The 24,960-nt window shown below is 47.8% G+C and overlaps 1 protein-coding gene across 5 annotated transcripts in view; it reads right to left on the bottom strand.

Annotated features, from left to right (window-relative positions):
- Nucleotides 1-1,328: 1,328 nt before the first annotated feature.
- UBE2H (ubiquitin conjugating enzyme E2 H) overlaps nucleotides 1,329-24,960 on the bottom strand; it is a 53,977-nt gene continuing 30,345 nt past the window's right edge. The window contains exons 4-8 of one of the 5 annotated variants that reach the window (XR_014227888.1): nucleotides 15,202-15,241; nucleotides 14,449-14,501; nucleotides 9,989-10,117; nucleotides 6,581-7,055; nucleotides 5,805-5,837 (exon numbers count right to left, since the gene is read on the bottom strand). Coding sequence is in view for 4 of the 5 variants with exons in the window: in XM_082309301.1 (XP_082165427.1) it covers nucleotides 5,644-5,837; nucleotides 9,989-10,117; nucleotides 14,449-14,501; nucleotides 15,202-15,241 (416 nt within the window). In the remaining variant the exon portion in view is untranslated. The other 4 variants (XM_082309300.1, XM_082309301.1, XM_082309299.1 and 1 more) reach the window with 4 other exon arrangements.

The raw sequence follows: 24,960 nt of genomic DNA, 5'->3' as shown, positions 1-24,960 counted from the left end.
AGCAAAAGGAGAGATTACAGGAATAGAAGCCAAAGGTTGTTTCCAAAACAGCGCCAAGGGGCTGTGGCAAGTTTTGGTAGCGGGGAGCTCAAGCCGGGGTCCGTCGCGGGCTGGCTGAGAAATTCCCGTCACCCTGACAGAGCACGAGGTGACACCACCACTGTTTTCCTGAAGAAGAGAAAAAACCCTCAAGATGACCAAAACCAAAAAAAGAGCTATCTTGCTTCAGTATGGCTCCACCTTTTCTTCCAGACTATGTAGGTGTAGTTTTATTTACAAACTGTTTGGGGGGGAAGTTTCTTTTGGGAGAAGGAGGGAGATTTGGAAGAAAAAGAGGTGAAAAATGCTGGAGGGGAAGAAGCAGAGGGGTGGAAGGCGGCCAGGAGCAGGCGTTCCCGACCCGCAGAGCGGACCCCGGTCCACCTCAGCCCCTAGAAGCATCTGACATCCAGGACAGACGTTATTTTTTTTTTACAAGCAGCACTTTGGCAGCCGGGTTTTTCTCCGCCGCCGGGCACAGGGCAACCCTCCGCGCCGGGGCGGTGAGCTTTGCCACAGCTCGGGAGCGTCGGGAATTGCTGGGGACGCGCGTTTTCGTGGCTCTAGACCTGTTGAGCTGCCAGCTGGCGCAGTTTGGATGAGCTCCGCGAGCCCGGATCAGGAGCTGGCCCTGGCCAACGGCGGCTTTACCGGTATTTTTTTGGGGGGGAATCCCAGTTTAGCAGAATACGCGTTTCACAAAAGGAGGGGGGGGAACGTGCGAGCGGTTTGATGCACTAAATCCGAGTTAGGGGATGGAGTGACGGGGAAGAAAAACCTGCAAAGGAAGGGGGATGAGGTAATTAGAACACTATTTTTATACAATATTGAAAAAATACAAATTTTTATTGTGATTTTTTTTTTTTTTTTTTTTTTTTTATCTTTTAAACTGATATCACCACCCAGCACTTACTCTACTCCTAAGTAGCACCTACAGTAAAGGTTATAGCACAAGCAAACTGCTAGGTCAGCAGGTAAGCAAGTTAAACAGTGCCAGCAAACCGTGGCCCCTCCCTCCCCAAAGTAATGAGAAAAACAGCGTGCTAGATAAGAGTTAAGTACACCATTACATGTTAAATAGTTAATATTACCCTTCCGACAAGCCACAAATGCTAGATAGAGAACTTCAGCACAGTCACTAGCCACAGCCCTAACATTACTGCTTTAAAATAAAAAGGGAAAAAGGAGAGGAAAAACCTTTGCTTCATGCCCGTAATTAACATAAAGGAAATTCTTTGTATATTTTTATTAAGGAAAATCATGCTAAAGCAAAGTGGTACTTTACGAGGTTTGGTTTTTTTTTTTTTTTCTTTTTCCAGAAGAAAAAAAAAAATAAATTGATTGTGCTTTATGAATTAGAAATAGGATTGTAACCTTCCAACCCCAATGACTCAAAACTCGGTGGCATTTCTAAAGGAGAAAAAAAAAAACCACAACACAATTCTGGGAAAATGACAAATGTACCAGTCTGACATTCAAAACTCTGCTCGAGAGTTGCTCAGGGTGGGTTGATTTTTTTTTTTTCCCATGCACTGTCCTGTAGGTTGCACCACAAATTAAAACATCTCGTCCAAACGCCTCCAAAAACCCCAAAAGAATTCAGCAGGTAACATTCAGCTTTAAAAATCCATCTTGGTTTGACTCTGCAATGCACAGTTCTCCAAATTCAAGTATACCGGCATCCCAGGGAGACATTTACTATATTAGATTTTATAGCGTTAAAACAAACAAACAAAAAAATCTCAGCTTGCTGAAGGACACCAGGAGAAATCAAACATTTCAATTCAGAAGCATCCTGGGGAAAAAAACCAAAACAACAAAAACCAGAACAGAGCAGATTCACTTGCTTCCTCAACGGGTGCTTTTAGGCTTTTTTTATTCATCTCAAATTTTTCTAGATCATATTCTTTGTTAACTTTTAAGAAATTTTAATCCTGTTGTACACACACAAGCAGATGGCTAACCAAGCTGGTGCAGAAGGGGGGGGGGGAGGAAAATAAAATCAGTGCCGATGGATTCGTGGACTACAGCCAATGGGCCAATCTTCGTGGATCTGAAGCTCTCAGCAAGGCTAATCCATCTGGTCAGAGGACCCTCTGAGGAGTTGGAGAGTGTTTGCGAGGTGTTTAACCATACTTCAAGCAAGAGAAAGAAAAAAAAAAAAAAGAAAAAAAGCAAACTTGAAGCCATTAAAGGGCAGCAGTTTCAAAACTATGACAAAGTAAGAGTTTGACTTCACATGTGCTCCAGCCAAATCAAAGCACTGTTCAGAGAGCATCGTTTGTGGTTTGTATTTTTTTTTTTTTTTTCCTCCCGAAAAGGGAACAGCTCGTAATCCAGACCAAGAAAGTGAATAATATCCCGATGAAGGCTTTCAAAAGTCCCAAAAGCAAATAGACCAGTGGTTGTCAGTCCCTACAGTTCAGAAGGGCAGGCAGGAGTCCACATATAAAAACGGACTTAAAATCCAAGTCAAAATTTTTAAGCTTCAATGCTCTGAATAGCTCCATGCATTTGTATTGTTTGTTTTTATTTTATTTATTTATTTTTTTTAAATGTGACTCCACGTAAAATACGATCAGCAAGGTTGACCTGAAGGAGCACCTTTTATTCCACTGTCTGATCTACACGGTTAGTATATCATCCCCCAGATTTTACACTTTGAGAAAACGCTGTTCCACGTTAGCATCCAAGGTGGTGTCTTTGGAAACATCGATAAGAAAGCAAACATCTTTTTGCTAACTCCCTACCTACCAGGGCAGCTGTTTTAGCTGACAGTTCAGTAGCACACAAGTTGACTTGGCCAAATGGAATTTGAATGCATGCATTCGGGCTGCATATTGCTACCAAAATGGAATGTGGGAATATGCTATGCACCTCGGGTTCGAGAAATGACCAAGAAAATCAAGATCTAAAGGGTGATATATATATATCAATGCTATTATTCATAAAAACCTGTTTAGTAATAAAAAAAATTGCTTTGTTTAAATATGAATATTATAGTCTGCTTCTCATGGTTAGGAAATTAGAGTCTCTCTGAAAAGCAGGTTGCCTCTTCTACTACAACTCCATATCCTGAGCCTCATCTTCCGAGAAGTCGGACATGGAGCTCTCGGACGAGCTGTCCCCGGTGCCTTCTTCCTGTTCTTTTAGTGCTTCTTCTGTTGCATATTTCTGAATGTATTCTGTACGTGACAGAAAAGAAAAGACATATCAGCAGCATATATTCAACAGTCAGAGGATGGGTGAACTACGACTGAGGGCTGGTTGGGTCACGTCACGTTTGAGAAGTCATATAGGTTACCGTATTTCTCAGACCAAAGGCAGCATTGTCCAACAACGCGTCAACAGACCCGATGGAGACCTTAGAGACGCGCAAGACCCTTGAAAACAAGTATGATCGCAAGGCTCCTACGTCAGCATCACGCACACTCGTAGCTGGAAACAACCCAAGTCCTCCCCGGTATGGCACATCTCGCTTAGTAGGATAGGATCCAATTTACAGCCAAAATAGGATGTGGCGACCTAGAGAAGAAGCCTAAAAAGCCATGGTAGCCATGTAGCCTGACTTTAAAAAAATGAAGATCTGAGAGTTTAAACTGATAGCAGAGAACAACCATCACTGAAGCCAAGTCGAGAGCCAGGCTAAACTTCCAGACTAGCTTATGCGGAGTTTAAGGAAGGACAGACAGAGAAAGCGGAGCAGAAGACTACTGCAGAAATAGCTGCACTTTTTTTTTTTCCCCCCCCTAAATAAAAAGCAAAAGCTCCCTTCCCCAGCCTTGAAATAAACACAGGTCTGCCCCCGGCTCTGTTTTCAAAGCACAACTCTTGCAACCTGCTTCACAGCAGCCAGCAGCCATAGGATCAGCTGAGAAGGAGCCGCAGGGAGCCGGGCCACCGCGCTGCAGGTCACCGATGGAAACCGTGTCTCACAGCGGGGTCCAAACCACACTGGCTCTAGGCACCCAGATCAACACCTTGAACTTCAGCCAGGAGCAAGCAGGGAGCTGTACGGCAAGCGGGAAAACTAGTTTACTGGGATTCCTGCAGGCAGGTAAATTAATCGCTGCCGACCGTGGCTTGTGCGGCTTCCACGGTCACCTCTGCGTGGAGGGACAGAGCAAAAAGGCAACACAAAGCGGATCATAGAATCACAGAATCGTTAAGGTTGGAAAAGACCCTTAAGATCATCGAGTCCAACCGTTAACCCAGCACTGCCAAGCCCACCACTAAACCATGTCCCTCAGCACCACATCTCCCCGGCTTTTCAATCCCCCCAGGGATGGGGACTCAGCCCCTGCCCTGGGCAGCCTGGGCCAGGCCCTGACAGCCCTTTGGGGGAAGAAGTTTTTCCCAATACCCAACCCAAACCTGCCCTGGCGCAGCTTGAGGCCGCTCCCTCTCGTCCCAGCGCTTGTTCCTGGGGAGCAGAGACAGACCCCCCCGGCTCCAGCCTCCTTTCAGGCCGTTGCAGAGAGCGATGAGGGCTCCCCTCAGCCTCCTCTTCTCCAGGCTGAGCCCCCCCAGCTCCCCCAGCCGCTCCTCCCCAGCCTTGTGCTCCAGCCCCTGCCCCAGCCTCGCTGCCCTGCTCTGGCCACGCTCCAGCCCCTCCATGGCCGCCTTGGGGTGCGGGGCCCAGCGCTGAGCACAGCATTCGAGGGGCAGCCTCGCATCAGTCGGCTCAGTCAGATCGGATCAGTCAGACCGAGTCTGGCAATCCTTTTCCTTCCTTCACGGCTGCAGGAGGCTCCCGCAGTGTCTGCTCCGAGATCCGAGGAGTGGCTGGCGGCCCCAGCAGAGAAAGCCTATTCCTTACACGCCGTGCAGAATGGAGCAGGGGTGAAAGCTTGACACAAAACTGGGCTAAAGAAGGGGTGCTCAGCCTCCGTTTCAAGTCTTCCTCGTATTTTCTCCTCTTTTCCGCCTCACACTGAGAAAGCGGCTTCATGGTATGAAGAAGTGGTGTAACCTCAGTATGCCAACAGTACCTCCTCCTCGCGGCGGGGCACGCACTTCGCGGAGGAGAGGGGTGCTGCGCTCACGCTGCCGTTGGGGAATTCCAGTTGTGAATTCATTATCTTTCCAGATACGAAGGTACTATGATACAAAAGGGACTCAAAACCGACAAAGCCTCCTCCGAACGGCAGTATTAAATAACTGAAGAAAGAGGGAATACCACCATCCCTTTGTGCTCGAAGATAAGCCCGTGCGTGGAAATGCGAATGTCGCATCCCAGTCTCAGCCCAGTGGCCGCCCCAACTGTATGTTCTTTAATTCCTCCCAGAGAACGAGGTCCACGAGGAGCATCTCTCCTCCAGGAGCACAGATCACTGCTTTTTATTCCATACCATATTGGCAGGTGGATGCACTGACAAAGCTGCGGGAGGATGCAGCTAATGCCAGATAACCAAGTGCTACACCCCAGCTTTTAAAGACTCCGCTTTGCAAAGCCTGGCTGTCCTTAAAGGTGTCCCTCTTTCCCTCTACACTTCCACCCTTCAGCCTAGTGGAAGGGACAATACTCTGCAGGAGATCTGCATCATCATTGTGGGTTTTTTCCACATTTCTGGAGCTGACGTAGGGACACTGAGCCCAAACATGTTACTCCGGGTTCACGAGTAAGGACAGAGCAACCCAAAGCCAACACTTTATGGAGGAGTTCCCAGGATGGAGCAGCTGGTGGCCTTGGCAGACCTGCTTCACCCTGGAAAAGCTGCGAGAGCTGGCTGGAAGGTGCTTCTGAGCCCAGGGAGCTTCAGCTTCTCCATCTAATGACGCACACAGCTTCGGTCCGCCTATTTAATACACATTATTAACCTGCTTGCTCGGACTACAGAAGCAGCTGTTCAAATCTCTTTTACAAGAACTTGTTAAGAACTGATAAAGTATTGAAGGCAGCTATGTAAACACCGGGAAGCACGGAGCGCCCGAGGTCTCGGATTGCCCTCAGGCTGCTGGAGCCCACGGTGTATCAACAGAAAAGCACCCTTGTGCTCCATCCTCAGGTCCTGGCCACCGAAAACCCCCTTCTTGGAAGGCGCTTGCCTGTGTCACCATGAAGCCTAGGCCCTGCCTGATCACGTCTCCTGCCTGTACCGGAGAACAGGAGTTGCAGAGTCTGGGACAGGGACCATCTGCCAAGAGAGACGGACACTGCAAAGTGAGAAGAATTGGTGTGACAGACCTAACGGTTTAAAGATGAGAGGGACTAACTGAAGGAGGGACCCACAAAAGCAGCGTGTCTTCAGAGAATTTACAGGGGAAGGTGGGTTGGCAGTAGACGACAAGCGGAGCTAAGGGGATGGGATGCCGACATGACATATCCTTGTGGCAGCTACTCCCTTCCCATAGCTTTCCAAGAATTAATCTCCCTCTGGAAAAAGGGTGTTTACCCAGATAAATTGTTATTCATTGCACAATCCGGCAAAGGGAACCCAAGTTCCTTTGCTCTAAGACTTTGGATGTCCTTGGATGACAAAGGCAACCCCTTACTGGGCACCTTAGAAATACATTCCCTTTACGTTTACCCCAAACCCACCTAAACAACTGCCGTAGCTGCCTCGGGAGTCCCCAAACACTGTAGCCACAAGCCAGGGACCGCGGCAGGTCAGGAGGCTAGCAGCGCTTCTTCACTGACTACTTCAAGTGCTCTCTGGGCCAGTGGAGATTCGGACATGGAAGCCACTGTTTCTTACTGTTGGAAAAGGCCTGCTTGAGCCTAACCTAAAACACAGCTTGAAGCACTTCAAACTTAAAATGTCATCTTCTACCCAGGAAAGCTACCAAGCCCCTGGGCTGGGTTTTCCTGAAGTTTTAATCTGGGAAAGGTCAAACTTCCAGGGAGCTTCTGCGCTGAATGTTGTATTGAACTTGGATCTTCCGTCTATTAAGGGAAGAAAACCGCAACATCTGAATACTGAGAGTCTTCCACAGAAGCTTGTTCAAGAAGGGGAAGCCTTGATGCAACCATTCCTACCAGGGAAACATGGCTTTGATTCATCTGTTTTTAAACCCTGGAGCAACAAGAACAAGCTGTGGTTACGCCTCGTGGCTCGTACGCGCCTGTGAGCCATACTGGTGTTTCAAAGGACTCTACTGGAACTTCAGAGCCGACATGTGGGATGGGAGAACTGCTCCCAGAGATGTCCTCTGCTCCCAGCACACACTCATCCTGCCCCTCAGCACCCTTCAGCTGCTGTTACTCACCGCCACCACCCTCCCAAAAGTTGTTTTCCTATTAGATCTACCAAAGAGAAAGAAAAGCAGCACACATGGGAGTTAAGAACCAATTCCCAACAGCTCAACGCGAGAAAACGTTGAGCCATTTTTGCGTATCTGAAGGCCGCCCTCCGGTGCTCTGCCAGTCATCAGGCAAGCCGTCGCACCAAGGACCGTCAGGGAGATCTTAAAGGAGCACTTGGCTCTGTGTCCATGAACTACTTCATCTACCTGAAGGCTCCAGTGCTAAGAATCACAGTCTCCAGCTGTATATGGTAATATCAATGGTCATTTACAAGTTTCACGATAAATCCTTACTTGTTCGGGTCTCATACCAAGAATCAGAGGAGCTACAAACCTTGGGCCACATCTCTAAGCCTACACCCATCTCTTCACTACCACTATGTGAAACAACTGTTCTATGCGCTCATAACTAAAAAATGAAGAAAAGCAGCAATAAATTATGTATTTGCACTACTGAGTTTCCCAGACCAGAGAAGCTGCTACAATCCATTACATCAATTTTAACATGTCCAAGGCTATTTTTAAAAACGCTACAATATGAGGAATGACAGTGTTTAGCCCTATCTTATACTTGTCACGCAAGCCTGGGAAGAGACAGCAGAGGCCGGACTCTTGGGTATATGGAACATGAGACGTTGCAAGCACTTAAAACTCCTTCCAGATCATCTTCACGGCCTGTACCTGGCTGTCGGGATGGAAATGAGGGAGCAGACTATCCCATTTAGCCTCCCTGAGGGATGTCCTCAGATCTTCCTTGAAACACCTGCGGTTGGCTAGCATCAGTTCATTGACTTTTTTCAAGGGTGTATCTTTTTTTTTTACTCCCGTTTTGTTAAAGCATAGAGGACGCTCAAAGCATCCCTTGTGTTGGCCCTGAAGATTTTATCTGACAAACCATTTTGCCTGGAAGCTTGTTGATAGGAAAAAACAGGCAATGGACTTCAGGATACTGAGCAGGCCAGATCTGCAGGGTAGTTTTCTTACGATCCTGTCATGCAGCTGTCAGAGGAGTCAAGCAAAGTGGGCTGAATAACTCGGTATTTAAATCACAGCTTTGCTTGGCCTCATTTGTAGTTCCGCCCTCAAACAAAAATTGCAGCTGATGAAGAGTCATTTCGCATCAGAACAAAGTGACTCGGGGTTTAACCACTCCGGAGTGACGTGGCAGAGCTGATGGAAGGACTCCACCACCAAATCCCACATCTTTCTGGGATACCTGCGCTCTCCGAACACGCGTGAGCTTTCACAACACTCCGTTAGGAAAGCTGCTACACCGGGAAGACGATTAGATCGTGCTGCTCATGGAGGCTCTCCTTGTTGAACAGGCCCTGCAAGCCTTTTTGGCAGGACTCCCACGGACAAACAAGTTTTATGGTTATTCAGTAACAAAAAAAAAAAAAAAAAAATCAGGTGGTCATAGTCTCTTAAAAACTTAATTGAAGGCCAAATCTGGGCCAAAGGCTGTAAATTTCCCACCGCTAGATTGAATGCTGATTGTGTTCACTGGATCAGGGGAGAAATAAAGTCCGTGGCTTTGCCATAGGCTTGTCACATCGGGAAACGGCGCCCTGCTCCTGTCTGCAGGCAGCTGATTCTAGGGAAGTCAGAGCGCACATTGAAAGTGCAATTCTTATTTTTTACCTTATTTCTTATGCTTGCAAGCCTAATTCCATTTGTGTCTCACTTACCAGCTTGCTAGGACAGTCCTTCTATCGCCAGGCTTATCCAAAGTATTTGAGAGCCCTTAGTGGGAGCCTTCCCTGACCCCAGGGAGGTACTGCCCCCATTTCTCAGCCTTGTCTAACACGTCCTTCCAGGAGCAGACACACCAGCACCCTCACCGGCTCCGCCAGCGCTCCCCTACCCTCACCGGTCACTGTTAATGTTTAGCCTGGGCTCCCCCAGCCGCGTTACACGCCTGTGACCACATCCTGCTCGCACCGATCACAGGATAAATCATTCCCTTCCTCTTTGAAGGCACCTTTGGTACGAACCCTGTTTGGTCCTCTAGATTAAACTCCTCCAATTCTTTCCCTCTCTCCTCTTAAGACACATCCTCAAGACCATCTGCCCTTGTTACACCCTGCCAGACTTTACTAATTGGTCTGCAGCTTTCTTAAATGGCAGTCCCTGAACGGGGCACAGCACTAGTAAGCCTCCGCTGGACTAGGAAGTAGCAAGGAAGGGTTACTTGGCATTTACAGAAAATTCTTGCTCTGTCACAGTACAAAAGGGCTTTCTGCACCAGCATCGCTGATTCCTTGATTGCTGCTCTCGGATCACTTTCCACAGAACTGCCAACAAGCCACCTTCTACCCAGTAATTGTGCAACTAGATGCTCCCGTTTCAGTTTAGCACTTTTCCTTGTCCCTTCTTCAGTTGCACACCTTTTCTTCAGAATCGTTTCTCCCATCTCTCAAAATCGTGTTGAATCCTAACCCAGGATTGCTGACAGCCTTCCCTGCGTAGGGTCTGCTAATTGATTTAAAAACCCTGCCAGATTTAAAAACACACTGCACAGACCGCAGCAGCAGTTCATTCACCCCTTCCTTCAGACACCGCCCCCATTTACAATGGACGGGGCCCCTGTAATGGGAAGGAATGGGCACTGACACGCAAACGTGCAGCAAAGACAGTCCTCGTTCCCCCCAGGTGGAATCACAGGAATGCCACTCATTCCGCAATATGTTATTTTCACCCTTACCTTTAATTTTCTGTTTGTACTCTTCTGGTCGGTGGAGGTACATGGCTGCAGCGTCACCATTTAGAGGATCTATAGGGTTAGGATAGGCCAGCAGCTGGGGCAGGAACGATTCAAATATATTGGTGAGATCTGCAAGTGAAAGACACAGTTGTTCACGTCCACAGACCCACAGTCAGTCTGATTAATCATCCCGCAAGCACCAGCCCTGGAACAGCAGCACAAAGCTTCAAGGGCAAATGCACTGAAAATCTGGGTACAAGTTAAAATAAAGGAAACTGCATCGGGGAAAGCACATACACGGCTGATAAGAGAGCTCCTGCTGCTGCTGCTCCTCGGCTAACTGCACAAACTACTCGACATCCCAACAACGTAGATACAGAGATCTGTGGGTTAAGCAAAGAAGAAGGAGGACACAATTGCCTTGTTTCCCATCGAGGCTCAGCCCTGGCTTAAAAAAAGTAAAAAAAAGAAAAAGGAACAGTGCTGTGCTTCACGCCTCACTGAATTCTTCTCCTTCTTCTGCCTTCTTCTATCACCATCTTTAAATGTCTTACGTTCCATGACTAAATTGATGTATCTCGAGCACAAAGCATCTTCCACAGCACTTTAGATGATTGCGTTCATAGAAAGAGCAACCAACAACTCCCTCCTCCAACTCAAAACAATTTGCAGAATGTCAAGAGCTCACATTAACACCTTGGTGCCAGTTGGCATCTGTCAGTAAATAATCCACAACAGGAAACATAATTTTGGTGCCGATGAGTAATTGTGGATACACGAAACCCTCTTCCCACATCCCCAAGATGACAAGTACCACACTTCAGCGGTGGGGGTGTTCAGAAACAAGCCCTGCGTCATCAGTTCTCCTCGGGGGCTTCGGAAGGACCACGCGCACCCACGCAGAGCAGAGATTAAACCCCCAGGCAGACCAGCATTTCTAACGCGGGGTTTTCTGTTGGGTTTTGTTTGGGAACATTCTACGCATCTTTTATCAGGATTCCCCTTTCCTCCCTAACTAAAAGGAGTCTCTCTTTCCTGGTGGCAGAGAAATCCTGCCTGTGGATGAGCATCACCAGTGCCCTCCAGCACGGATCAAAGCGGAGCGGTCAGAAGGGAAGCCCAACGCTCCCTAGGATCCACCACGCGAGCAGTTAACCATCTCAACCTGCCTCTTACAGGAACAAGGCCGTGTGGCTATTCCTGAGCCCAGCCATCGCCGAGCCTCATGGAGCTGCTAAATACAACCAGATCTGACAGAGGGCAGGGACCTCAGAGCCCTTCACTTTCTAAAAGATTCATCAAAATGGGTGGGCAAGGTAGGGGTAGAGATCTCCAAGCGCTCTCCCTGTGCAGTTACTCTGGCTCTGGGCTGCAGCCATAGAAAACCGGGCTCTAACTCCATCGCCAGCAAAGATACAGCCTCGGAAGAGCTGCACCGGAGGTCCAGGCAGATCATCGCCACTGCCTGACGTTACCACCTCTGCAAATCTACCAACGGGCGTGCTTTCAAAATGCACTTTCAGATCTTGCTGAAGAGGATCAAAGGAGACTCGAGGTCAGTTCTTCCCTCCTGCATCAACACGTCCGGGACGTACAGACACGGCGTTATGACTACTTCAGTCGCCCATTCAGCATAAACCCCGCTGAGCAGGAGGGAAGGCCATGGTTTTATATACTCAGGAGCGTAGGGTTCATTACAGCTGATGCTGCATCACCCAATTGCAAAAAGTAACGCCATCGATTGCTATGGATAGCGATCGGCCGGTCTCTGCGATACAGGGACACCACTAAGAAATTACGTGGTTTTACCCTGAAATCTTTCTACTATAGACACTGTTGCCCCTTCCAATACTGGCAGAGGACAGCGATAAAGCCCTTTCGAGCACACATGGTACCCTGACCAAGTTTTCCATGGCTGGCACACTAAGCGGCCAGGTGCCACCAGTTGCTTCCAGGATGAAGCGCAACAGCAACTGGAAGAAGGATCCTAATCCAAAAAGGGCCCACAAAAAGCAGTGAGAATGCTCTAGAAGAATATTCTCTGCCGCGGTAGTGCCTTGCCCTTGGTAAACCAGTTAAACCTCCTAGGGATTGGGTTCAGACACTGTCAGCAAGAAGTTGACTTTAGTTTGTGAAACCACCTGCTCTTGGGAGAAGTCTCTTCACAAAGCAGGCCTAGATCACATACCTCTTCGTGACCATTAGACAACTAAAGCCTCACGTAGGCTGAGCAAGCAGAGCCCTGGAAGGCCACCACGGCTCACAGGACACACCGCAGGGATTTTATTTTATTTTTTTCTTTAAGAGACCTCATTAATTTCCCCCTTCTTTCAAATCCTCCAAAGCAGCACTGGTTTAGCAGGAACTAGTTGAACATGTGCAGGAAGCCCAACCATAGCACTAAGGACTTGATTCTTCATTAGGGAAGGAGAAGGGAATTTAAACACGAGGTCCTCATGAATTTATCGGTAGCTATTCTGGGTCTCTTCCGCCTTAGTTGCTCCTTGAATTATCTGACCCATTTCCTCTGCCACCACCGGAGCGCTCTGGTTTAAAGGGGTGAGACTCCAAACAACACAGCTGTGCCGAGAGGCACCGGGGAATATTATTTCCCCCTTTTCATTTCATGTTCAGAAATGGGCCACCTCCCGACTTCAGCCAAGGAGGCAAAGCCCTGGAAGGGAAGAGGTGGCGTAGGCGCTCTGCTGTTGATGACCTCCGAGCGAAGGGGCAGAGCGAATGCAGTCACCCCAGCGTCCTTGCAGCTTCAAGGCATCCTGCAGCAAGGCAAGGGAAGTTTGCAGTAAGATGACTGTCAAGCGAGGCGCTTCCTAACGCCAGATTTCACCAGAGACTGTGGAAGGTGCTCTGTACAGAATACACACCCGATACCTTCAAGTGCCTTACACCTATCACTGACATCACAAGGAAAACCAGAGATTTTTGCACGCTTGCTGATATTAATACATCGCAAGCACAGCAAACCCCAAAGTTTTTTCCACGTTCACGAGCAATAACAATGACAAAAATACAGCAGCACTCATTAGGAAACCTCTCACAGAAAGCCCTCCTATGAAACTGTTGGGAAATAGTGCAGAAACCCCACTGCGACCGTCTGTGAGAGCGTGCTGCAGGGAGGCTATCCACGCATGGCTTCCAAAGCAGAACCCAGACTGCCAGAGCACAAAAATCGGCACTGGACTTACACCGGAGCAATTTGCTTTTGTCCGGCCATCCCCACGATCTGCAGGTGGCATTTAAGGCTGCGGAACAGCAGCACACGCTGCACTGAACTGGATTCTGCTGCCGACTGAGTCATGCAGGTTCATCCCCAGCAGAGGGCTTGGTTTGCTAACACCGCTTTAATTCCTCCGCCTCCCATCAGATCCTTCCAGGACACAAGAGCATCCTCTTCCTCCATTAGCAACACCACCTGGGTCACGGCTAAGCTGACCTCTCGCAACAAAACCACGTGCAGCGTATGCCATGCATCTACTACATGAGGACTTCAGGCATTCTGATGAGGAGTAAAGTTCAACAAGTTGCTATAGCAATTTCCCACCCAGGATTCACCAAGTCTGGTATTTCCTTACAAATTGTACTTGCGAGGAAGGTGAAGCAGCTTGTCTCTCTAGCAACTGCTTCAAAGCTTCAACTTACATAGGTAAAATCAGTTTTTCATGGAAGAACATGAAGGATTTGACGTGCGCATCCCCCTGAATGCTCTTCCACAAAGCGTAACTGGAACATCTGAAGAAGTTCGCGTTTTTAAAATGCGGCCAACCTAGACTAGATACTCAGCTGTATTCCTTTTAACAATTTCAGCTTTCCCTAAATGCTATTTTAATGGGTCTTCAGCTGCCAGCTCATCTTTTTATATCTCTAAAAAGGAGAGTTATAGCCAGAAACGACCTAATGGGAAACCCAAAACATTCTGCAGCAAGCAGTGCGGTCATTAGATGCACCACCACCTCCTAGCCTGCGATGAAACGACGCTGCCATGACATACAGGAACGGTTTCTGTGCCGTCTTCTGTAGAAGTCAGATCATAGCCTCGTGCACAACGAATACCTGCTCAAATGCACATACGAAATGTGGATGGAACTGGGTTTCACTTTAGGTATAGTCACCCCACTCTTTCAACGCTGAATCATGGCAGGGTGCTGTTAGGCAGTTGCCAGACAATGCCAAGCAATGGATGGAGCGATCCTTTGTGAGGTTTATGGAATATTTTCGCCTCTCTGGCATAAAAACAGGTTACAAAAGTATTTTCACATAAAAATCTTGTTTTTCATGTGATCTTGGCTCAGTGAGGAGTCTAAAAGTTCAACAAAAAAATAAAACAAACAAGAAACCCCCAAAGCTGGCCTAGGATCATCCGTCTCCAGCAAGCTGTGTTGTGTTAACACACCAAATACAGATGTTCACGTGATCAGCTTTCAGGGAAATGCCAAACTCACCGTAGAGAGCTGTCCAAGTTTGATTGATTACATCTAGACATACAGTTCCTGACCTGAAACATATGGAAAGGATGGAATTAAACACAGTCACACTCAAAAATACTCCGGGGATTTAATAAAATCTATCCCCTCCCTTCCCCTGCCCTGCCTCTGCCCCACTGTTTCAGATAAGCTCTGATTTACTCCTATCTTGTGGTTAATAGAGAGGCAGCCTTTGGCTACATGAATCTTCATACTCTGCGCAAAAGAAAGTTAATTGGAGCCTTTACTGAATTCGTTGGCCCGTGTGGGGCTCTGCTGGAGAGACTGAGGCACGTGTGGCTCCCTTTAACAAACCTTAACTGAAAAAAAATGTGGCAAACCATCTTCTGTTTTGAAGAATTTTAGTATAGGCGTGAACTTCGGCTAAAGAGGGAGCTATGGCTTAGCCGACGCTGTTCCTTGTTTCTAGAAAGCCAGCATGATACCAGTGAGGAGGGGGACGGGCAACCTTGAATTTTCTGTAAATGAAGCATGTTGCAATACAAAAATCACATCCGCAAGAGTCTGCAGCATGCAGCTCTAGTCTTGCCCACACCCTGACCCACTCCTGAAAGTTAACTTGCGACATTTACTTCCATCAAATCCCCCACTCTGAACTCTTTAAGATTGATGAAAGCATTATTCAACTCATCAGCTTATTATTGTGAAGCCAAAATACAGTTACAATTAGACAAACTCCTTAGAAAAACCACACACTAGGGATTTACTTACGCTTCGTCAATGTTGGGATGGAAAATTTTATTCATGAATCCTGCAAAGAGACACACTGGTAAATAGCAGAAAACAGCCAAAGATTTTTTTTTTTTTTTTAAACAAGAGAAGTCTGGAATTTACTGAATAAGGACTCATCTGACTAGTTTCAACGACAAGCCAGCCTTAGTTATATATAGCTACGTAACATTTAAAATAGGCAGGCACCCTTCTGACCCTAGGGTCCTTGTCCATTCCCTCAAAATTCAGCAAAACCCTCTGCTTACAGTGCAACCGTACCGCAAAGGTTTTATGGTTCAGTATTATCTTGGAAAGAACGGCCCATCAGCGCAATCGAGCACCCACGTCTGATGAAGTGTTTTTAAAAGCTGCAAGGATCTTTAGAATAAACACTAACACAAAACTTAAGCTCAACATTTGCTTTAAGATTATTTTTTTTTTTTTTTACATGTCTCCCAACAAAGATTTTCTATGAACTTGAAGTTGCAACAGTAGTAAGCCATTCAGGGGCAGAGGCTGGTGCGGAGAGCTACTATTTCAAGTTCTGCATCAATACAGCAATTAATTCATCAGTTGGTACCTCTGGTCTCCTAGAAAAGAAATCAGCTCAGATGCAAGGTCTAGAATGAGAAAGCTCATCATGGCTTTGTCCACATTTCAGACTTCTAGATTTGACAGTGCTTTCTTTGTTCCGACTTGCAAATTAAGTTGTTAAAAAAAATCCTGTGGTTTCAAGACTTACGACATCACGGTACAAGATGCCTCGTGATTTAAAGACTGCATCTGATAGCGGCAGCTAGAGGAAAGCCGTGTTTTCCAGCTGCCTACTTTAACCTCAAGTTCAAGACAGATGGCACCTCAAAAACACTCCCCTCTTCCCCCACAAACAGAGTTTATAAAACTAAGCCTGGGTAGAAGTAAAGCACATCCACCCCAAAAGCAGTTAAGCGTTTCAGACGATGGCTGTGAGTGGATGCAGAATCCAGCAATTTGGAAGTCCAAACTCTTCCCTTTCCTTTCAATAGGAGGAACCCAAATACCCGGGTGTGGGACGCGTCCCCAGTGCAGAACGGACATGGTGCAGGGATACAGAACTGGGTTTTCCAGTTATTTCACTGCCAAATAGATGGAGCATTCCTATACACTTCTGCTGGCTTGGCTGAACCATTTGGGCTCTGCCCAGTAGGGCTGCTGCAACCCTTGGTTTTGTACCAGGTTAAGCTGCTTCCAGATCTTCGCATTGCTTTTTTTTCCTCAGAACTTAAAATAAAACCTTTCCTCTGTCGTACCGCCATCCCGCAGCCCGTAAAGCCCTACAAACGCTGCCATGTGGGAATCGCGCCTTTCTGCCATACGCAGAGATCTACTTTAGCTGACAGCAACTATTTCTTCTGACAAAGGTCCGTGTTTATAAAAACAGATAAGAAATTTAGGTCTGGGATATTGACTCAATCCATTTAAAATGCTCCTTCCAGGACTCAAAACACACAGAAATTTTCTCTCTAGAGCAGACCAAGAAGCGTAGAAACACGTCGCTGTTTACCGTTCAGCAAAACCCCTGCCTTCACCACCTTCACCCACCCGCTCCAGGCGAGACGCTGCAGCGGCGCCGATGCACCATCTCTGCCCAAACAAGGGCCGATCGCGATGGGAGCGACAGCATGGTTCCCATCTGGGGTAAGAGCTGACATATGGATTCAGCTCCCTTCCTTTCCATGTATTATGACACAAATATAATTTCATGTTTACTTGTACTGCTCGGATTTTGCATAAATACAACGCAAGGCTGAAACGATGCCCGAAGCCAGAACAATCTCTAAAAGAAGAATCGAGAACTGCATAAACAGCTCCACGCTAACAAGTGTCTTTCAGGAATACCTTGCCACGATTTAGCTTGAAAAACTGAAGCAGACTTAAAAAGGGAAGCCGTAGTTCCATCAAATATTTACGTTATGGCAGCTCTCACAGGTTTAAATCAGGTCACGGATCCATTATGCTGGCACTGGAGAGCTACAGCGAGCACAGATCCTGATTCTAAATCCTGTCTTTCTCTTAGGGGGGAAAAAAAGTTACATTTCTGATAAAGCGGGATAGAAAAGAGGATGGGGGAAGACACCAGGTAACAAGAATAGGACGGTAACGTGTAGACCTGCTGAATTACACACTCTTTGTTCTGGTATCTGGGACACAGACTGGCTCCCTTTAACCCAGCCAGACGCATGCATCCCTCTGCTTTCTCTCATTTTGGTTTTCCAATCATCTCACCCATTTCTTAGTACCTTCTACCACAGCCACCTGCAGCTGGTTGGACAAGGCCGTGCTGCAAACCCATCTGCAAGGTTTTGGTCAACTCTTCATTCATGCACTTCGGCATTTAAGCTGCACTCGCTATCCAGGCAGACGAGATCAGGTTGCCCACTCAAGCAGCTCCCGTGCTGGCTATTTGTAATTCTCCTCCGTCATCTTTGCATTCACCCAGGCAAGGAACAATCCCTTCTTTCACATTGTCCTTGGTCTCAAGCTTTGCAAATGAAACAGTTGTTCTTCAAAAAAGGACACACACGTCCTCTCCTCACGCTCCTCGTCTCCTAGGTTGTTGCCACATCTTCTTGCAACTCTTCAAGGTCTCCCCAGTCTCATTCTCCTACAGACACAAACTGCCCAGGCCAAGAGCAGCTCTGTTCATACCTTTCCTTTTCCTGACCCAGAAATAAGCTCTAACTATTTTCTCCTCCTTTATCTGAAATGTAAAGTCACCCGCAGTGATAAAGCACTAACATTGCTCCAATAACACTGACTTGCTCTGTATTTATTTTTACAAATACAAAAGACAAAGTAACCATAAACATCCATGCAAAAATGAAATTCGGGTTTAAAGAGGAAGCCAGGAGTAAAAAAAAAAAAAAACAAATCCCAAGCCAGCAGAAACACTGGGGCAGGTTTACTGCCATAGTCTCGAACACAGCACCCCCCAATTAATACACGGCGCAGAGCTCCAGGCGAGCGCTCCACGCAGCGTGCCAAGGGACAGGCGCTCGCTTTTGGGTTCTCACCACGGCCTGGAGCATTAAGCCGAGGTCACAGCCTGAGCATTCATGATTCTGCATGCTGGACTAGCTGTAAACACTTAATTTATCATTTTAAAACAATATTCACACTGAACCCTGGAAAAGCCAATGCTTCGGAGGAATCTGAGCAGCAGAGCAGCTGCAGTCCACCCTCTCCACACAGAGACATCAAGGTCCAGGATTGCCTTTGCAGGTAAAGCAGGACTGCATAAAATCTGTGCAGACAAAAAGTCTTTGGGTCCTAACAGAGAAAAACCTGTACATCCACAAAGGAGTCACACAACAGAAAAGGACACATCTGTTCCGATACTGGAAGATGCCGAGACCAATATGCAGATGCTGACCTTCAAAAACGCTGGTATTTCAGCGATAGCCCTGGAGTAATCACTCCTGGGGTTGACAAAATCTTTGAAGAGAAGCGCATTTTTAAATTAAAAAATCAGCTAACTGAAAGGCTGTCAGTCTTCCTTGACGCTGCAAACACAGGAACATTCATAAAGCTCCAGCAGCTGGACATATCCCAGCATGAAATGAAGTTCCCTCGCCGCGCTCGCGCCAACCGTGGATGGGTCTGAACGGCCAGGGCACTGACTCGCAGCTGGGTCAAAGCGGTCACTCCGAGGATCGCACGTCGCGGCTGGACGATAGCCGAACATTGCTCGCCGGGCGAGCGAAAGCACAGTGGGCAAAGAGGGAGGAATTTCAGACTTACATCGATGTCAACGTCTCTCTTGAGCAACCGCAGACCAAAGCTCCCAGGAAGTGGCTAGAAGGCACTGCCGGAACCAAGGCGCTGTCGTGAGCTGCTCTGCCAGCAAGTTCTCCTCCAAGAGGCAGAGCCCAAATATCTGGATAACTTGGGGAACGCTGAGGACTCCCAAGGCACCTCTTGCTGTCCTGTGGAGCCATTAGGCAGAAAGCTCCTGCAAGAGGTTGTTCCACATCGATTGCTCTCCTATTGCTATGGGGCCCGACTGTGATTCAGAAAGGGTCCCCTACCTTGGTACAGCCCCCACAGAATCATAAAATGGTTTTTGGGTTGGAAGGGACCTTAAAGATCACCTAGTTCCAACCCCCCTGCCATGGGCAGGGACACCTTCCACTACGTCAGGTAGCTCATCTACCATTCAGGCAGAATGGACTCAAAACCTGGAGAGAAGAGGGATCAGCAACCTGGGCTGGAGATTGCCTCCTCGCTTTAACCACAGCTCCAGCTGCACAACGCTGGCCCGCAGCAGCAAAAGCTTTCTGCACCCCTTGGAGCTTCTCCTCCAAGTCAGGAACGGGCTGCAATCCAACAAGCGGTGCTTCAAAACATGGCCCGTTGCTTATCTGAGCTCAAAGTACAGCCAGCTTAGCTGGTAGGTTAGGTGAGAGGTCCCCGGTTAGGTGAGAGGTCCCCAAAAGAGACTTTCTTCCTGCAGGACAGCTCTTCAAAGCCACGCTAGCGCTGCTGGCCCTGCTGAAGCACAGGGGAAGGAGGACAAGCAGCGTGCCAGCAAACACAGCACATCCCGGCCTCCGGGCTTCGCCTCTTCTTGCTCAGCGGGGAGTCAGCTGCACGGCCCGACCACACCAGCGATAACTATAAGAGGACTTCCCACCGGCTCTGGGGAACGTGCCAGAGCGGAGCTAGTTTATATCCACTTACCCATCGCAAGCTCGCCACTGCTTGCCCACGTGTCGGCTCTCTTTGCTCATAAAATAAGGCCAGCTGGACACTTCTCTAGCTCAACAACTGCGAGAGCAGATTCGTATCTGCGTACCACCGTGGTGCCAAACAAACAGCCGACAGGACGAGCGTACGTAACCGCTCCTGGCTTTTCAGCGCAGCAAGACTGGCAAGCCTCAAAGTTTTATTTTTAATGAGAGATTAAGGTCAAGTCAGGAAACGGTTCAGACTGTCTGGCTGGTGAGGTGGGAAGGTGGTTACAGCCTCTCTGAAGCAGGATGCAGTGAGTTTTAAATACCACACCGAATCAACGCGGCTTGGGTGACCACCCAAGGCTTGGGGCAGGACTATGTTCGCAGATATCAGCACGCAAAAGAGCTTACGTACAGCACGGAGAGGTCAAGAGCAGTGTTTTTTCTCTGCTTTTTTTAACCATTGGACAACCTACCTCATGGAAAAAGATCTCCCAAGTGCTCGTGCAGTGTTGCCAAAGAGCCAGATAAGATTGCTTATTGCTTCCCCCTCCCCAAACACCCAAAAGCCCGCAAGGGAACAGGCATTTATTTTGTTATTTTTAGAAAAACCACGTTGCACTCATTTCAAGGACTACCTTCTTGTGCAACTGATCACGAGCCCGCCAGGCACCACAGGTTGAGAAACCATGGTAGGAGATGGGGGAGAGGGCACGAGAGCAAGACCTCTGCCTCAGTCCTCAACTTCGTACCTACTCCTCTCCGCAGACTGGGACAACTGGTTTAGCGCGTGGCTGTTCCCCATTTGAAGGGGACAGGATCAGCCCGCCGCGGAGGTGCATACCGTTTCCAGCACTCTCAGGTCAATAAGCTCTCACCGGCAAAGGCAAGGATTTCTTTTTTTATGAAATTTAGAGGTTAGGAGCCCATTCAGAGCATTAGCTACAGAGTCAAATGTAACATTGTGCACTCACCACGGAGGCATTCACTGCACGGTGGTAGCGTGAGCTGCTGTGTAATGTCAGCATGCTAACAGCAGAAGTAGAACAGTTTATATTACCATACTCAAATGCTAGTAGCTTTTCAAAACAGTACCATAAATAATTCTGCAGCAGCTTCACGAGGAAAAGATCAGGACAGAAAAATATGGCTGTAGCTGATGGAAAATACTGGCAGAGCTATAAACTCTGGACCTCCTGCTCAGAGTGAATCGCTGAGGGGTCCTTCTTGGAAGCAGAAAAGCAATATCCACAAGCTTACAGACTGGTGCTAAGAGCAGCAATCTCGGGAAAAACATGCAGAACTAGCACAAAGCAATTGCCCAATATCAGCTCATCTCATCGCTTAGGTGCACCATCACCTGATGCCCAGGCTTCAGAGACTGGCACAGAAGGCAGTGAATCTGTGCCAAGTCAGGCTGAAAACACCTACCCCATTTTGTCAGTCTGTTCCCATTCTCCGATTGTAGCAGGGAATCTGCGGAGGGTGCACAGTCGTGCGTCAGACCGGAGTGGAGACAGGGATACAAATTACCTTTAGGTGTCTCGTCTTTCCCTTTAGACAAAGCTAAGCGTATTTGAAAGAACAAGCATTTTCACATCGCTTATAGGTCAGAATAAGGATCAACACACAGAGGGAAGAGCAAGCTCAGAATGGTCACAGGCGATAAGCGACTCATGAAATTCTAAGTAGCAAAATGTAAGGCAATCCAGAGAGGAGCCGAAAGTAAAAATAGCAGCTGCAGTTAAAAAGAAAAATTAAGCACGGGCCAGGAGAGATCTGTTAAATCCTGGCTGGAGCTAAACGCTGCTTCATTCCTGTACTGGCTGCCACAATGTCTCGTTATGTACATACACACACATATACACACTCGCTTCCATATGTTTTGTGTACGCACTAGGCATTTTGTTTTGCAAAACACTTAGGAGAAAGGTGAAATATAAATGCGAGATATCTGCGGATAACTGGGCCAGAGATGGGAGGAAAATGAGAGCTGTGTATAAATATACAGAAGTTATTTGAGAAATTGAGGCTCTGAGCATATTGTACGCAAACTTTGCAGCTGTGACATTTGATTATGAAGAAACCAGAGTGACTCAGTGCTGGCCTAATATTTCTGCAGATTTTAGCAATAAAATAAATGTCACAGTGCTTCCAGGTAAGAGCTCAGGCTCCTAGGTTCACATGTTTCTACTGCTTCTATCATCTAAGCAGGGCAGGACATTCAGACTCCTTCCCTCCTGTGTTTATGGCATCAAAGAGAATTAATCTCCGGCTCTTGGCAGGCATGTGGACTGATTAAAAACATACAAAATTTACACAAAGTGTTCTCATGACTTGGGAGCTCAAAACAGTATTTCAAGTGCTTCACAACTCCCCTTTGAAAAAGCAGGAACAGACTAGGCAGAAAGTTCCCCTGAAGATATTAAATCCCAGAGGGAAGGGAAAAGTAGCGAAGCAGCGCCAGCAGGGTTACTGAAATCATAAACAGCTCAAAACATATTGTCTAGGAGAAAGCAAAAATGGAACCAAACATCTAGCAGGGGAGTGCTTCGGGTCCTCATAAGCACACAGGGATATTTAAATTGACAAAAGCATTAAGAGCAGCAGCATTCGCTAGCTTCAGAAAGCAACGGGGTATTTTTCAGGAGTTGGTTTTGTTCTAGCAAACTGCTCAAGTTCAGGAGGTTTGCTTCAGCCCTGAAAATTTGGATATTTAGGGAGCACGAGCGGAGTTAGTTCAGCTCAATGGGAGCACTCAAGCCCAGAGCCAACACGACAGCCCTACATCTGGCTCTGTTTAGATTTGTGTTCCTCAAGGATACGCATTTCCCTTTCTCCTGTATATCGTACAGCTCTTGCTAGGAAAAGTCATCCTGCACCGAGAAGGCAGCTGTCCGATTACACAGCAAAGACCAAGCAAGGACCAGGCGGTGCCAGAAATACCAGAAAGGTACTGCAGGACACCACGAAACACTGGAAGCTCTCCCAGGAACTGCTCCTGTCACACAGATCCCAGGATGGTTTAGGTCTTTAAGCGGAGGCCTTACCTGCATTGTCAGGAGAGCACTGCCCCTGGGGTGGCATCCTTTAATAGACTACAGCAATAATTACCAACCTGAGAAGGGCAGGGAACGAATGCCACGCATATTTGAGAAGGGAGCTGTGGATGGGACGAGGGAGAAGAGATTTGGCAGAAGAGCCAGCACACCGAACGAAGGCTTCTGCTAGAGACCCTCAAAGCCGAAGAGGGCCACCACTCTTTTAGGGTTTAAGAAAAGGTCCGCACCTTTCCAGATGACCAATCCGGAACCCGCTTTAAAAACTTTTTCTATTCAGGTTTGTCGGTCGCACTTTTAGAAGAGAACACCAAGTTTTCGTGTACCTTATACTCAGAGCCATGCTGGGATAAAAGCAATTTGAACAGATTAGAAAGCAACTATTAGCAGTCATTTTTCAGAAGCGGATTTCTAGAATGCATGGATATGCTTGAAGCCATCATGTTATTTGCTGCAAAAAGGCCATGCCATATTCAAAAATGCATTAAGATTTTTTTTAAGATGGAAAGAAAATTTTAGCCTACAGTACTAGAGGAACAAGGAAAGCTGCAAGAACAGCATTTTAGCTTTAAGCTTCGGCATGAAAGTGTAATTTATTAAAGGAAAAGAAACTGCTGGATTCTATACTTTATACAAGCCAGTGACTTACACAGACAATTTGAACTCTGCATGTTATCACTGCAGCAGAAGCTATTCAGTGCTGAGAACAGAAGGGCTGCAAACAAGCTACATGTGTGCTCTAGATGACCTCCTGTCCATTTATGGGCTCCACCGTCTCTGAAATCCTTCACTTCCACCTCTTTACAGATCGGAGATCGCTACGGCAAATTTCTTCCCTACTAATTCCTACCCCGTGTTATCCAGCGCTCAGGCGGCTGAGGACGGCTGGGTTCGGACACCCGTGCTCGCTGGAACGGGCAGACCTGGGAGAGAACAGGACCTTGTCTCATTCACAAGCTTGTTTCACCCCTAGGAACGCTCCCGCTTCAGCCGGGATGTAGGCTCGCTCCGGAGCTATCTGTAATGCCAAAACCAGTGGTATCGGGCACCGCACACCCAGTCTGCCTCCGAGAGCAGCGGTGCGGAGACGGGGCTGGTCCAGAGGAAGGGGCCGAGACGTCACTCGGCCCTGGCCATCCCGATAAGCTGGGCTGGGGCAGCAGAAATGGGAACCAGACAAAGAAAAACAAACCTCTTCCTGCAGCTGGCTGGGAGCTTCCCCGGGTCCTAGCGCTTCCACTGCCCAGCTCTTTCCTCCCCGCAGCAGAGCTGAGCCCTGCTTTGCTAAGCCAGCTTTCTGACTGTTTATTCAACCTGAAACCTCAGCTGCACACTGCTTCGCCCGGGAGGTAACCTGTGCTTCCAGCAGCCCTCACCCAACAGACGTTAAGGCAGGCTCTAGAGCAATTTTTCACGCTGAGGGTGGTGAAACACTGGCACGGGTTGCCCAGAGAGGTGGGAGATGCCCCATCCTTGGAAACATTCAAGGCCAGGCTGGATGGGGCTCTGGACAACCTGATCTGGTTGAAGATGTCCCTGCCCATGGCAGGGGGATGGACTGGATGGCCTTTAAAGGTCCCTTCCATCCCAAAGCATTCTGTGATTCTATGATTTTGGGGAGCTCAGAGGTGGTTTTCAGCTGCTCAGAGACTCGTAGGGCCAGGGAAGCATGCTAGAAGGTGCAATGAGTCTGGAACAAGACAGTCACAACACAGCAAGCTGACAGATGGAAAGCTGCTGTACTAAAAGGCAGACAGCAAAAGCAACATTAGAAGGGACGAAGCAATTTGAGCAGAAAATAACCCCCTCCACACCCACCCCTCTCCCCAGGGTGACAAGGAGCAAGGCCATCCTTGCGGTGTCAGTTCTGAAAATACAGCTGGGCCAACTCTGATCCCAGGTTGCCTTTTACTCTCGCCTATCCCAACCAGCACTAAACAGCCGCCAAGCCAAACCACCAAAAGGTCAAACCGACCACCTTCCATGCA

This window comes from Platalea leucorodia (assembly GCF_965183815.1).
Source record: "Platalea leucorodia genome assembly, chromosome: 4".
Lineage (NCBI taxonomy): Eukaryota > Metazoa > Chordata > Aves > Pelecaniformes > Threskiornithidae > Platalea > Platalea leucorodia.
Note: the sequence above shows the minus strand (reverse complement) of the source record. Positions and strands in the feature narration are given on the sequence as shown.